Genomic DNA, 16,306 nt, shown 5'->3' on the forward strand with positions numbered 1-16,306 from the left:
GGAGGAGGTAGTCTTGGTGAGAATTCCTCCACCTCTCCGCAGCCTGCTCGATGTCTTTTGGCTTGAGTAAAGAGGAACTCTCCAGAGAGGGGTTCTGGAGTCTTGCAATCTTGACATCAGGGACCTGTTGATGAAATCTCTCGGCCACCGCGTCCCTGCGTTTCAAGACAGTATTGGCCGCCAAGTTCTCCACTTGGTGAGCAAGAAACTCAATGGTACAGGTACCCGAGAGAAGGAAGGTCTCCATCGCCTTCCGGGTACTTTCTTTGAAAAAATCCTCAGTCCGTACTAGGATTCCCATGGATCCCACCAAAAGATCCAGCCACGAAGTAGCCTGCATGGCGTATTTTGCCACCTTCGCTTGGTTCAGGATCTCTGACGCCAAGAGCACAACCTGACGGCTGGAAAGCCTCTCTAGAGAGACCCCTTTTGTTAACTCCTCAAGAGAGTGGTGGAGAGGAAGAGTCAAGCAGGACTTGTCGAGAACTTCATAATACCCCCTCAGCTGGAACTTGGTGGACTAGCCTGAATGGAACGACGCAGAAAATTCGGCAAGTTGGGAGGCAGCCTTACGCCAGACACTCTTCAGCCCCCGGGGCCAGGACAAAGCCGCACTGGACTTCAGAGGTTTCCGAGTGCTTTAGACACGATCCAGGACTGTGTCCTTGCACTCTTGAGGAGCCATCTCTGGATCTGACAACCCACTGAGGGCACTCATAGAAGCCAGAACCTGCCAAAATGCGTGTTCTGACTCTCTCTGTTTGCCGTCTGATGTTGGGCTGGCAGCATGGTCATCATCATCTACCACCGAGATCTCATCTTGGGGTGGGTCGAGGTCGGTATTTGGCTGGCTGACTATTGTCCTGACCCCTCTGTGAGTCTCGGAATCCTAGACGAGGATTTCGGAACTGTTTTGGAGTCTTTCAACTCCCTCTTAGGAGAGAAAAGGGTCTCCAAAACTGAAGGTCTTGGTGGAATAACCTTCTGGTGGACATTAGTAGAGAAAGGGCTAGGAACCTCTACTGACTCCGAAGCTGTATTAGTGCCCTCTTGTAGAGCTTCTTATGTTGGAGATGAATGGGGAGAGTCTAAAAAAGACTCTTCCCTGCGAGTGCCTTTCGGACGGGGTGACGAGGCAGCAAGAGATCGAGGAGAAGATGGAACGGCAGGGTCAACCTCTACCCTCGAAGCTCTGACTAGAGTCAGCCTGACCCTTGATGATGTAATAACATCTAGTACTCCTCTCTTACTCTTCAGAGGAGACACAGCCATGGTTCTTGCCTTGAGTCTGCAGATACGGCAGAGTCCCCCAGGGAAACCTCGATAGCTTTCGTAAGACGAAAGGATAGCATACAAGGCCCGATGGCTTGTGATACTGCCCTGACTAAGGCTCCGAACCACAGCTGTTTGCTAATGGAGGCGCTGTCCGATAGTTCCCCAGAAGGGAATGAGGCCAAAGGGTCTCTTCCAGGAGTCTTCATCTCCAAAGAGGATGACTTTGGAAGCGTCGATGTTGGTTCCTTAGGGCCAGCAGCTTCGGGATTCTGAAAACCGGCGGCTTGCCACACCCCCCCCTCCTTCCAGGCGGTTGCACTGTTATGCGTGCGTGTGGAGGGGAATGGGGGTGAAAGTGAACGATGAGAAGGAACCTTGCTCTTCCTTGGAGAGAGAACCAAAGTTCTCGGGGGAGGAGACCTGGAATGGATCTTACCTGTACCAAATCCTGCTGCTGAAGGGTCAACGATGGTTGGCGATCCTTGCATGGCTGATGATGGCTACTCACCTTCGCAGGAAAACAATGGGTGGTCGATGACTGCTGACGCGTTGGTGGACGCTGGTGCATTGAGGTGCAATTGAACGCGGATGCCACTTTTGAACACTGGAACAAGGAAGGACGTCGAGTCACTGGTGTACAGTACGCTGGTGTGTTGTCAACGATTGCTGGTGTGATGAAAGTGTTGAAGCGAAATCACAGGGTCAACCACAATCACAAGAGGATGGACGGTGAACCGACGATCAACGAGTTGGCGATCGATGAGCAGTAGGAGAACAGTGATGGGAAAGCTGCTTTGGTGAACAGTGGGGTTGAGGCGTGGGCGACTGAAGCATATGTGACGCTGAAAAACCGTACAATCAAGCAACAGAGAAACATAATCAACAGCCCTGCAAGTTGGTGTACAGTGAACCTGAGTTCGTTGAGTCAAAAAAGTACCGACAGAAGAGGAACGGTGAGTAGGCGATTGACGAGCAGCAGGTCTATGAGTAGAGGCCTGACATGAAGGCGAACGCTGAGCAGGCAATTGACGAGCTGTAGGTGGACCCCAACGTTGGGCAGCGGATCAACAAGCTGAAGGTTGACGACCAGCAGAAGATGAACAGGAGCCTCCTGATGAGTAGGCGAACGCTGAGCAGGAGCCTGACGAGTAGGCGAACGCTGAGTAGGAGATTGGCGAGCAGGCGATCGACGAACAGATGGTCGGCAAACAGCTTAAAGATGCTCTAAAGGAGGAATGTGTCCTATGGAAAGGTGCACATCCTCTGGAGGGGATTGCGAAGGATCCCTTGAAGGCGAGTTGCGAACCAGAGTTCGTTGGTGAGCAGACGAGTCCTTAAAAGCAGGCGAAGGTCGGGAACCAGCAGAGGAAGGACGAGAAGGTTCCTCCGAAGAGGAGAACTGCGGGGATGAAGAACTGAAGAGATGTTTCTTTGCCGAAGGAAAAGGAGCACCTCTAAGGCACAGCGGTGAACGAGCATGGCGGGGTCTACGACAATGGGGACAATGTCCCCCAGAGACAGGAAGATCAGCAGGTCTCCAAAGAGGAGTCTCTATGTGTGTCCCTTCTCGCGAAAAAGAGAGGGGAATACTCACAGGAGAGACATGCCTTGGACTTTGCTCCACCCCCGAAGGATGTTCATCAGGAGGAAAAGTGCAGTCCTCGGCAGCGGCAAAATAAATAGAAGACGAAGCAGGAACAGCGTCTGCTGGCAGGGCAGCAGACGAGACCTCCAACACCACCACGTCGACCAGGGTCAAGGGGTCGACCTCCGACGCTGACAAACACTGCAGATCAGCGCCCCAATGAAGCAGCTGCAGCAGGGCCTCCTTGGAGGGAGGGCCGGGCAAACCCAGAGAAAGCCCAACCTGTAACAAAGAAGATAGACACACCGAATCCCTAAATGGAGAGCCTGGGCCACCTCACGAAAGGAAGCAGCACCGTTTCTCGAGAACCGAGGTTGTCCGGGGGTTAATCGCCCTACGCTACTACTCGACAGTTCCCCAGAGGAAACCGTTCAAGCAGGAGCTTCAGAGGAAGGTCGGGAAGCAGACGAAGAAGCCTTGGGTTTTTTCTGCTTCAAAGGAACCTTCGAAAGAGATCAATCCCGCTTGGCTTCTTTTGCTGACGCCCATACCTTTTCCACTGGGAGGCAGACCACTTCTGGCATTCAACACACTTATTAGATTCATCACAATGTTGCCCTCTGCAGACAGGGAAAAGGCGGTGAGGATCGGTATCCTCCGCAGAAATGAAGGTACCGCACGTGCGGCCCTCAGGACCAGAGCAGATATGCTTGTATGGCAGGAAAGTCACAGACACACACACACACTGAAAAAAAAAAAAATCACAAATTTTAAGCAATTTGTATTTTTCCTAACAGTACTTACCTCAAACTACTTTCTTAAGAGTATCTGGGATCTCCTCCCAACCGACCAGAATTTTGTGTAGTTTACCCTATCTCCGTTTTCTATGCGGGGGAACCTCTGGCGGAGGATTACGCGCCATGAGGCGACCCGGGGTTAGAGAGCATGCTCGCTCAAGTCTCGACCTCCAGTAAGTTTCTGATAGATAGGTTTCTAAGAACTCCTGTAAGGCACTCGGGGCAGGATGGGTGGGCCATAACCCGAAAGTAATTCGAGGTAAGTACTGTTAGGAAAAATACAAATTACTTAAAATTTGTGATTTGTTCCAACATGGAGTACTTACCTCAAACTACTTTCTTAGGAGACTTATACTTTAGGAGGTGGGAGTGGCCTTCCGGACCTAGAGACTGTTGACAAAGGGAAAAATACGAACCTAGAAAGGAGGCTAGGTTCTGCTGACCCAAAAATAAAAACAAGAAATTAGGGAAAACTACGCAAAAACTATCTTAGTGTCTAAGTAATTCACCTCTGGTAAAAGTCGTCCTCGGAGACGTATTCATTCACTGACAGTGTATCCCATGGAAGGTGAAGGAATCAAGGGTCATGTAGGGGAAGGGTGATAAGGGGGAAAAGGTAAGGAAGGAACCTGTGTCTCTTGAACTTACCACCCACGGCTTCCCCGAGGCTACGCCATAAATCTTCAGGAGTGCAGAAATGACGGGACCAAGCGAGAACTCGTCCAAGGATTTCCTCGAACATTCCTTTAGGTAGTGAGCCGTAAAGGTGGACTGCCTTGACCAAGTGCCTGCTCTCAGGATCTGGCCCACTGCCACGTTCCTCTTGAAGGCCAGCGAAGTACTCAGGCCCCTAATGTCATGGGGTCTAAGCTTACCCGGAAGGGAGATCCCCGAACTGTCGTAGGCTCTCATGATTACCTGCCGTAGCCAGAAGGAGATCGTGTTCTTATAGACTGGCTTCTTCACTAGTCCTGAGGAGACGAACAGACTCTTGGTCTCGGGGCAAAGTCTGGCCGTTCTCTCTAGGTACTTACGTACCACTGGGCTCAGTAGCAAGTCCCTCGGGTTGTCTGAACGCGGGATTGCTGGCACTGAGAACCCTTCAAACCTAGGGTCCCAAACAGCTGGGTTCTGAGTCTTGGCTACGAAGTTAGGCAAGAACCTGAAAGTTCCTTCTCGCCACCCCTTCAAGTGTGAGACCTCGTAAGACAGCCCATGGATCTCACTTACTCTCTTTGCCGAGCAAGGGCTAACAGGAAGACCGTCTTGAGGGTGAGCTCCTTGTCCAGGATATCCTTGAGAGGCTCGAAGGGAGGTTCTGAAAGCATTTTCAGCACTCTAGCCACATCCCACTGGGGAACCCTAGTGGCCTGGGGGGAACACGACTGCTCGAAGCTCTTGATGAGCATCGAGATATGTCTGGATGCTCCTAGGTCGATGCCCTTCAGGAGGAAGACTTGGCCCAGTGCCGCCCGGACTCCTTTGATGGCTGGTATGGAAGTGTCCACTTCGTCCCTCAAATAGACCAGGAAGTCGGCTATCTCGTGAATGGAGGCCTCTAACGGCCTGATGTTCTTCGAGGCGAACCATTTCACAACGGTAGCCCACTTTGCTTGGTATACCGCGACCGAGGACCGTCTTAGGTAACCTGACATCCTTGTTGCGGTCTTTGATGAATATCCTTCCTTCCACAGGAGACGCTCGATAACCTCAACCCATGTAGGAGGAGAGATCGAGGGTTTTCATGAAACCTTAGAAAGTGAAGTTGCCGGAGAAGGTCTGGCCTTTCCGGAAGGGGCCAAGGCGGAAGGCGCGTCAGTTCCTTTAGGTCTGCGAACCATTCTCTCTCCGGCCACCAGGGCGCTACCAAAGTCATCCACAGGTTGTTCACCTGCCTCACTCTGTTGAGGACTTGTCTGAGCATCCCGAAGGGGGGGGGGGGGGAAGGCGTATACGTCGAGATTGTCCCAAGGATATTGAAAGGTGTCCTCGAACGCTGCTGTTGGATCTGGCACAGGAGAACAAAACACGGGGAGCTGTGCGTCTAGCCTCGTGGCGAAGAGGTCTATTACCCGAGAGCCCCACTTCAGGATGATGGTCTGGGCCACTCTTGGGTGTAGGGACCATTCTGACCCTACTACTTGACCCATCCTGCTGAGGCCGTCGGCTAGGACGTTCTTCTTTCCCCGAATGAACCTGGCTGTGATCTTGATCTGTTCCTCTTCTGCCCATTCCAGGAATTCCGTTGTGAGACTGCACAGCTCCTTCGACTTCAGTCCTCCTTGCTTTTTCACGTAGGCCACCACTGGGGCGTTGTCGCACATCAGAGCCACGGTGTTTCCCCGGAGTAGATGGATGAATTCTTGGCATTCCCTTTGTACGGCCATCAGTTCTAACACGTTTATGTGCCGGCTCCTCTCCTCGAAGTCCCATTTCCCTTTCGCTGCCTTGTCGAGAAGATGGGCTCCCCAACCCTCCTTGGATGCGTCCGTGAACAGCAGCATCTCCGGAGGGTCGACTGCGAGGGGCATTCCTTTGAGGGTGTTTGTCCTGATGTGCCACCACTTCAGAACTTCCTTCATCTCCAGGAACACTGGGACTATCTTGTGCGGGGAGTCCCCCTGGTTCCAGAGCTCCTTCAGGTTCCACTGAATGCCCCTGAGTTTGAGCCTCCCCTGGGGGACCAACTTTTCCAATGACACGAGGTGGCCTATCAATCTTTGCCAGTCCTTGGCTCTCCTGGGCTGGCCCGTTAGGAAGGGCCGGAGTATCTGATCTAGGTTGTCTAGCCTCTCTGAGGAGGGGAAGGCTCTCGCCAACCGGGAGTCTAGAACCATCCCTAGGTAGGTCATCCTGGTAGAGGGTATCAGCTGTGACTTTTCCACGTTGATGGTGATACCCAAGACACCGCAGAAGCTTCGCGCCTTGCTCCCTCAGTGCTCCCTCTGAGGCTGAAAGCAACAACCAGTCCTTCTAGGTACCAAATCAAGCGGATGCCCTGTTCGTGTGCCCAGGCTGAAACTGTTGCGAAGACCCTCGTGAAGACCTAAGGAGCTGTCGACAGTCCAAAGCAGAGGGTTCTGAATTGTAACGTCTGAGTATCTCATTTTACTCTTAGGAACTTCCTGCTGGAGGCGTTGACAGGGATCTGGAAGTAGGCGTCCTTGAGATCTATGGACATCATGAAGTCCTCTTCCCTCAAGGCTGCCAAAACCAACTTCAGGGTGTCCATCTTGAAGTCGGTCTTGCACACGAACTTGTTGAGGGCTGAGAGATCTATGACCGGTCTCCAGCCCCCTGTCGCTTTCTCCACCAGGAAGAGCCTGCTGTAGAACCCCGGTCCTGGATTCTTGACTGGCTCTACTGCCCCTTTGGCAAGCATGGCCGAAACTTCCTCCTGCAATGCTGTTCTTCTCAAGGGGTGCTTGGGCACCAACCACTCCGCCTGTTGGTCAGGGATCAGAGGGGGCGGTTCCGCTAGGAAGGGCAACCTGTATCCTTCCTTCAGTACTGCTATGGTCCATGGATCCATTCCGTGACCCCGCCAAGCTTGCCAAGAGTGTTTGAGGCATCCCCCTACCTGAGGCTTCGGCAGGAGTAGGGGGCCTCCCTTCCTATGTCCTTCGAGAGGCGCGGCTGGAACGTCCTCTCCTGGAGTTAGAGTAGGTTAGCCTGAAGTTCGACTGTGGGGCCGATGTACCCCTACGGTAGGGCTGCGAGGACTGGTGCCAAGACACCGACGGGGTGTCCCTTCTAGGCTGGATCGGCGAGGCGCGGGATGGGTGAGACATTCGAAGAGGATCTCCTGTGAGCAGGTTGTCTTGCCGGTGGGGGTCTGGGCTCTCCCGCTTCCATAAGCTTCCTGACCCTCTCCATAGTCTCTTCTACTGCCTTCAGGGGGAACACCGACTCGCCCCACAGAGGTAAGTTCCTCAAGGCTCTCGCCTCTCTGTCTGGTAGTCTCCTAACCACCTTGCTCAGGACTGTGTCCCTCTTTCGCAGGACCCAGTTGGCTGCCTGAGAGAGGGACTGGTATGAGAGGAACTTGAGTGCTTTCCCACCCGAACTAATCAGTTCCCTCAGCAAGGACTGATTCTCGGGGACGGAGAGGTCGTGAGAAGCCTGAAAGCCTACCAACGTACATGCCCACCAGTCCAACCATGAAGATACGTACACTAAATCCCGGGCCATATCCTCCACCATGGAGGTTTCTGCCGGAGAAAAACACGCAGGAACGGAGGATGCCATATCTTCAGCCGCTCCCTGGTTCAGGATAGCAATCGCTGGCTCAACCGTACAGGGACCTCCACGGCGCCCCTCCGGGAGATAAAAGCGTTTCTGCGTTTTCAAGTCCCTGGAGGAGTTTGAAGGCGCTCTGATTCCTGGGCGCGTCTGCCTGGCTGGCTATGAACCTATATATGTGGTCCATACCCAGCTTAACGTCCCTCGCCAGGGAAGAGCCAGAGAAGGCTTCTGCTGCACAGGGTTATCCACTAGCCTGCTAAGTCTGGAGAGCCAGGCTTCATCTGCCGAGGGTTTCGGCTCATCCAACCTATGATGCCGCCTGATGAGGGCTAAGACCTTCCTCTAGGTGGAGACCTCATCTGTTGAACATTCTCCCTCATCTACGAGGCCTTCGGCTAACTGGTCCTCCGCCTGAGCAGGCACGTCGATGATGGAGGGTTCCGCGTGAGGTGGAGGCATCTTTTTCTCGTGGCGAGCCCTTGGCGGCTCGACTCGCTGAGCGGGCAGCTCCGCTGGGACGGGAGTAGCCATCATAGGTCTACTCCCTCCTGCGGAGATCCATGGAGCTGCGGGCTTCCCCGTGTTAGCTGGTTGGTTCTTTCGTTCAGGGCGGGCCGTCGAAGAACCGGAGGCCGGAACAAAAAGCTGCCAGTACGAAGGGGCGACTCTCTCCGCTGGGCGGATGAAGTCGGAACCTTCGCGGGCTTATGCCTGTCAACCGAGACCTGGTGCGACGACTTCCATCGATGATTGGGTCTGCTGGAGGAGCCGTACCGCGAGGGTGGCGAAGGAGCTCTAGGGAGCCAGCCAGAGGTACTCGGGGCTGCTGAAGCTCCTAAGAGGTGTCTACGGGGGATGGTGACTCGCACCCATTCGCCTTTTGACGAACGGCTCCTCTTGTGCTTTCTCCTGAGGGATCTGGAACGTCTCCTGGCGTGGCATGATCGGGAACGGGACCTCTTCCTGCGGGACCTCTCCCGTCTCCTCCTCGAGTCCCTCGGACCTTCGTCCTCCGAGGTGAAAGAGGAGACCGATGACTGGTAGGAACACGAACCTGCTGAATCGTCCGAAGCATCCCAAGTTGCTGGTGGATCTTCGCGCCGGTCCGCTGGCGAAGAAGGTTGAAGAAAGACGGGGGGGAGCGTTGCCGACGGCGCCGGGGGAGAGCGAGGCACCTTCTTGCGGACAAACCAGGTGTCGAACTCCTCCTCCAGTCTCATGGGCGACCTGAAGGGCGTCCTCGGCGGCGCCCACGCGAGGGGGTCCGAACTCGGTGAATCTTCCATCTCGGCATCTCCCCCGGCCGCTGACATACCTGAAACGCAGACCCAAGATGCGGGGGAAGAGGCCGTAACGGGCTTTCCCCTCATAGGATCGTCGGTAGATACGGGCCCTGCTGGTACCAGGAACTCGTCTCCCAAACACACTCCTGTCCCTCTCTCAGGACCCCCACTTGCCTGAACCGACACAAAATCCCCACCAACAGACATCACAGACTCCTGGGGAAGAGCAATGGGCCGCTTCCCTGCAACGGACTTACCTCGTCCCCTACTCTGGGTAGGGGAAGGCGGCAGAGAAGCCCTCTCCGAAGAGGCATCGGGCGAAGCAAGAGGCGAGGCAATGCTGGACTTCTTCGGCAATCTCTTGGTAGCCTTCTTCTTCTTAGTGCCGTAGCGCACCCACTGTATTTTGTTCCAGGACTCGCACTCCGGACACGTGGCTGCAGGGAACACACACTGCCCCTACACGACGAACACAAAGAGTGGGAGTCGACTTCCGGCTTGGAAACAAAGGCCCCACAAGATTTACCAGCCATAGGCCCAGAGCAACGGCGAGGATGCTTCATAACGAACCAATAAAGCACCAAACGACACAGGAACACGGAGGGAAAGGTAAGATAAGGTAAGGTTTGAACACGAGGAGACAACGTGGGTACCGCGAGAGACACAAAGGGTCGCACTGGGTAAAGAGAGCGCAGCGAGATGTACTGTAATCACGACGCAACCAGAAAACTTACTGGAGGTCGAGACCTGAGCGAACACGCTCTCTGACCCCGGGTCGCCTCATGGCACGTATTCCTCCGCCAGAGGTTCCCCCACATAGAAAACGGAGATAGGATAAATTACACAAAATTCTGGTCGGTTGGGAGGCGATCCCAGATACTCCTAAGAAAGAAGTTCGAGGTAAGTACTAGGTGTTGGAACAAATAGAGATTAATGGCAGTCCAAAACAAAGGTGAGGAGGAAGAGCGGCAACAATCTTTCTTCATCCGAGCCAAAAGCAAAGTGAAGCACAGTCACAGGTGTGTGAGTGAGAGTGGTAGCTAGCTACTCCCCCTATCCCCCCGCTAATTAGCGGAATGGGTACTTAACCCTCACTAAATTCTAATAGCTCGTCCTTTCAGCTTCGCCGAAAGTAATACCCCAGTTACAGAAATTTGGAAGCAATTTGTATTTCTCTTGAATATAAAAACCTGCCCTTTAAATAGCGTTGGTTTGTATTTAGTGACGGAACAAACTCCCTTTTTACTCTAACCTTATACAGTATACTGATATTTTTTTTTTATCTTCTTCCCTTGAACGGGAACCTCTCTAGAACAGTTCTTAAAATTTCCAACAGGTGGTGTTGATTTCCTTTTTTATAGTAGACATTATCAATCTCCATCACAGACATTTAATACGGGCATGTGACTTTTTCTTGGCACATTCCCACCTCCACAGACATTATGCTAGCTGCGCCCTTTTTAATACTAGCTTCATCCCCAATCTTTTCTAGCTCCTCCTCTGATGACAAACTGAAACATTTCCCTTTTGAAGAGAATATGAAGTATTAGTGGTGTGTTTAGTATAATGTGTAAAAGTTTTGAACGTATTTCATGACGACGCTAATTGACAGAAAAATTTAATTTTCAAGTTTTAAGGGTTGGATTAACCGGTAAAGATTTACTGTAGTACAGTATTCCTAATGATAAAAATAATTACTGTTCCCGGTGTATTTAAAGGTACTTAAAATAGAAATACTGTACTTGTTTGAAATCGGAGTTTTTCAAATTGCAATATACTGTATTCTTATTTAAATTCTAGAAGTTATGAATGAAAAACATTTTAAAAGGGAAGCAAACACAAGGGCACCACCTCGCCTAACCTATGAGCTGTATCCTACCTTTATACGGGCCTACATCCCCTATGACTCCCTGCACTTAGACTGCCATATCCTTAGTTTATCCTAACAATAGGTCACAACCCTATATTTTCTTCCCAACTGGGTACGTGTGTAGATTGTTGGGTTACCAGGGCTGATGCTCCATAGAAATCGAGAATCCTTCTTATCCATGTCAGAAGTCTTTCATATTAATAAATGTATCTATGTTTGTGTGTTTGTTAATGAACTAATGCTAATTATTCACCTCCTCTGTTCTGGCTAACGCTACCTATTGCACTACGTGCGTTAGCCAAGTATTGTGGCAGACAAAAATTTGATAACCCAACCACCTACACACTACAGACATATTTCCACTGAATTAATATCAGCAAAACTTCAAAATTTTTATTAACACACCAGTAACACTTCGTATTTCCTCCTTCAGGGAAATGGCCCTTGTTTGGTTTTATATCAATAATAAAATAACACAATGCTTGAATGAGTAACAAAGAACTGTTTCAAGCATAAGACATTGTAGCAGGAGGAGCTAATATAGTAAAATGGAGTTACCAAGCGAAAGTCACATGACAGTAAAAACGTTTCATTAGAGATTTAAAGGGCTACCAGTACTAACAATAAAGAACTCGGGAACTTCGTGTCATGGGAGGTGAAAACAACTATAAAACCATAGGAGTAAAAGGGAATCTCTTACAAAAATAGGTATATAAGTTATTATTACCAACCTAGTATGGGTTATAGGGTTCAAACTAGTTTTAGTTAATATATTCTATTATGTTGGTTATAACAGTTTTACCGATATTGTACTACCGTAAAATAAAACGAACTGTGGTATAATGAGAGAGTACTCGCTGAAGAGCCATAGCACCGTATATCACAAACATTTGAACTCTGCCGATTTGATTTGCTCTACAAAAAGTGATGTGGTGGTAATTTTACGATAAGAGTCCCGCCCAGCTATTTTTGCATGAAAAAACTATTTTTCCGTTAGTTTTCTTGTGTTCTGATGTTACTACCTTCTGCAAAAGTATCGTTTTCCTATTACCACCACCGAACAGTAATTTGGGGAACTACAGGTGGGATAATGTTAGGTAAGAAATTGTAACAGAGAATTACGACGAGTGCGTGAGGGAAAAAGAAAAAATTCTCCCCCGTTTTGCTTGATCAGGGAAAAGCCCTTTTTTCTCCACATACAAACAGTAAGGTCAAGGCTAAACACATCATCAAGTGAAAATCCAACCAAAATCTAATGGCCAATAGAAATACATTAAGAGAAACTATAGCGTTTCCCATGGAGCACCGAGATCAGTGGGTGGAGTTTATGCGCATCTAGGCAAAAACTATCACAGTAAGCAAATGGATGGAGCACCGAGATCAGTGGGTGGAGTTATTGCGCATCTAGACAAAAACTATCACAGTAAGCAAATGGATGGAGTTTAATAGAATAGGAACGAACATACTGTACTAAGTAGCAGGAACTACTCTCTGTCACTGAGAAGATAAATTAACAACTTAAAAAAAATCTATAATTACCGAAGTTGACTAACTTTTTTATCTCCTATTAAATATTTGAGCCAATAATGTCTTGATAACTGTTCTTTCCACATTTGTTCCCGACAAAAATATAAATTACAACAAAAAGTGCTGGGTAAAATTATAGTTACAGACAGAACAACATTTTGAACAGAAAATATAGTTTTTCCTGTAGTAAATAATGTCCTTTCACTGAATTTAACCTTCATTTCAACAGCAAATAAACAAAAAACCTGTTAGACTACCTATGAACAGGGATAAATTTGGTAAATTTACAGAAAAACACAGGACAATGTGTTTAAGAGAAAAAACTTTTACTACAGAAAATGATGTGCTTTCAACAAATTTGACCTTTATTTCCACTGCAAATAAGCCACTCTACCGTTATAGAACCACTGTTCTCAACAGACACAGGTGGGAACCTGGGCTTTTGGGTATGTAAAAACAGGATAAAACATGATTATTCCACTTTTGAGATTTGTAAATGGGCAAGGAAGCTAACAAAGCCAACTAACCTAACATAGTAGTTCCCAGGTTATAAACCTGATTATTTAACAATTTTTAAGATTTGTAAAAGGGCACAGAACCTAACAAACCCACCTAACCTAACCTAGTAATTCCCCGGTCACAAACCTGATTATTCAACAATTTTTGAATTTGTAAAAAGGGTACAGAACCTAACAAATCCATCTAACCTAACCTAGTAATTCCCAGGTCACAAACCTGACTATTTAACAATTTTTGAAATTTGTAAAAGGGCATGAACGTAACAAACCCAACTAACCTAACCTAGTAGTTCCCAGGTCACAAGCCTGATTATTCAACACTTTTTGAGATTGTAAAAGGTCACAGAACCGAACAAACCCCCCTAACCTAAGCTAGTAGTTCCCAGGTCACAAACAAAATTAAATAAATAAATCGTTACATTACGATACAGTAAATCACAAATAATTCCTTACATTATGGTTGAGATGTGGAAGGTTGGAACGTTACAATAAAAAATGTGTTGGTCTTCCCTAACGCCATGTGTGAATCGCACTTAAGACACTTTAATCTTTACGGGATAACACTATGAACTTTTACAAATTTATCGACTAGACCAAGCGTTCCTTGATAATCACCATGAAACTTGGCTATAGCATTGAAATAACCAAAAGAGAAGCCATTACTCTTTGCTACCTTGGACCCCATAACTGACATCGGACACGTAACATCTACAAAGGAACTGAAAACTTATGGTAAGAAAATTGGGCGTGTTACAGAACTGCGCAGCTACCTCGCACTTAAGAATACATAATTGCCAAATATGGTAAACTTTGTCAATGACGTATGTGCGCAGGAAGTATAAACTCGTCATGGAGTAACAAGGAAGATTGTTCATGTGCAGAAGTATAAACTCGTAATCATGCAAGAAAAAATGCACAAACACAATCGGAAGCAGAAACGTTCGATTTCAGGAATGTAAACAAAAGTGAAATAAACATTCCAGGGGAAGAGGATACCCATATCTTGTGCAATTTTTGGTGGATTTATTACGCGTCCCAGAGAATAATGTATAGAGAAGAAAAGGTTAGTTTTACTATTATCTATTGATTCAACAGTAAGTTTTCCCCACCCAAAATCCTTAGTTTCCACTGGGTGGCCCCCATTACCATAGGATATGTTAGGGTATATCTTAACTATTTATTAGCGAGGGAAATAAAGGTAATTTTCAAAGATAACGCAAGTTTTTCTCTATGAGACACGTAATAATTCAACGAAAAATTGCACAAAATATGGGCATCATCTTCCCCTGAAATGTTCATTTCACTCTTTTATTTACATTTATTTGCTGTGGATTTAAAGGTCAAATTTGTTGAAAGCACATTAATTACTATGGTATAAATTTTTTTTCCTCCTAAAAATGTTGTCCCGTGTTTTTCTATATATTTACCAAAGAAAAGGTTAGTTTAACCATTATCTATTGATTCGCCAGTAAATTTTCCCCACCCAAAATGCCTGGCTCCCTCTGGGTGGGCTGTAGGATTATATTAGGGTATATCTTATTAACTATTTATTTGTTGTGAAAGTAAGTGTTGTTTTCAAAGAATACAGGGTTTTTTACTGGAATAAAGCTGCTTTTGCTCCGACGTGCGCTCGCTTCGAAGGCGGAAAAACACAAACATCCAGCTCCTATGTAGTGGCAAGCGGTACAAGCTGAGTTGTGCATACTAACCCCATCGATCAATGTTTCTTAGATTATTAAGTGAAAATAAGTGTCATATCTGAAGGACATTTTTCTATAGGAAACACCTCATATAGTAGAAAACCTTTTACCGCCCGTCGATAACAAAACCAAGTGCGGGGTGGGATTCTATCGTAATATTACCAAAGTGATGATCACAACAGACAGACCATGGGAGCCTTTATTTATCAGTGGCCAGTTCCTCCCGTGTGGATTAAAAATGGACAACTAACCTAAACTTTCCCCTTCTAACCTAACCTACAAGCCGCGTCCTTACCTACTTGCCTAACGGAGGGGCTTACGCCCCCCTGCGACCCCCTTTACACTGCCGTATCCTTAGTCAGCCATAATATATACAGGTGGCTGCTATCGTACAAACACCCCCAGACCATGTATCACAAGACAGCCTAAAACGAGGACCGGTGTGACGGTCTGAACGATCCCCCTGTCTCAGAATTCTGCTTGACATTGTATAATGGTTCTTTACCGCCATTAGCTCGCTTCGCTCGCATGAAAATAAAACATCAAGCTCGTATATACTGGCAAGCGGTAATGTTGAGCTGCGCACGCTAACATTACCAACGTTAAATATAATGATGTTTTATTTTTCTGTGATCGTAGGTGAGGAACAAGAACCATTATATTTAACGTTGGTAATGTTAGCGTGCACAGCTCAACATTACCGCTTGCCAGGACATACGAGCTTGATGTTTTATTTTCATGCGAGCGAAGCGAGCTAATGGCGAAAAAGAACCATTATACAGTGTCAAGGAGAATTCTGAGACCGGGGGATCGTTCAGACCGTCACACCTTGCCCTTTGAGGAACGCCACCACCAAAGGCTACCGGTATGTGGTGGCACCAAGTCTGGACAGACCAAGGCCCATTCCATTCAAATCGGCATATCAACCGTAAAATATAGGTGTCCCCCTTTTAACATATGCCGGTACAGCCTTCACAGTAACGCTAACGACATAAATAAACACAAACCTTTGTGGTTAGTCAAGTAGATCACACTTTTTTTCCTTCAGCTAATTACGCTTAATTACGATCCTTGCGCATACAATTTCACAAGCAGAGCTTTGCAATGAGTTCATTGTGCAACAAGATTAGATTCTTACCATTCTATACTGTTATAAAGTTTAAATTTTTCAATTCACAGGCCACAAAATTCGCGATGCCAAGCTAAACACTAAGTGTGGAGGTAGCAGATGATTTACAGCAGACAAACATTCCCCTCCTGACAGATGATAGCATTGAAACCAACCAACAACTATGAGTATATGTCCTTTACCCGGCTCTTTTTTTTCTTGCTTTAACTTTTCATATGTCCATGTAATTATATATCTAGATGAAGTCTAATTAACTATTGATACAAGAAAATTCAGTAATTCAAAAAATGGGACGTAATAATTAGTTTATAATCTTGAATTAAGTTTTAAACAAAATCATATGCAGGGGACTACTGTTGTATGCGTTTTTTTTTATT

The 16,306-nt window shown here is 47.7% G+C and overlaps 1 protein-coding gene across 1 annotated transcript in view; it reads right to left on the minus strand.

Annotated features, from left to right (window-relative positions):
* e(r) (enhancer of rudimentary) overlaps nt 1-16,095 on the minus strand; it is a 58,498-nt gene extending 42,403 nt beyond the window's left edge. Inside the window, exon 1 of the mRNA XM_068353675.1 lies at nt 15,939-16,095. Coding sequence (XP_068209776.1) covers nt 15,939-15,941 — 3 coding nt within the window. The 5' untranslated portion in view covers nt 15,942-16,095. The remainder of the gene's footprint in view (nt 1-15,938) is intronic.
* Between the last annotated feature and the right edge of the window lie 211 nt (nt 16,096-16,306).

The sequence above is a fragment of the Palaemon carinicauda genome, chromosome 30 (genome assembly GCF_036898095.1).
Source record: "Palaemon carinicauda isolate YSFRI2023 chromosome 30, ASM3689809v2, whole genome shotgun sequence".
Classification (NCBI taxonomy): Eukaryota; Metazoa; Arthropoda; class Malacostraca; order Decapoda; family Palaemonidae; genus Palaemon; species Palaemon carinicauda.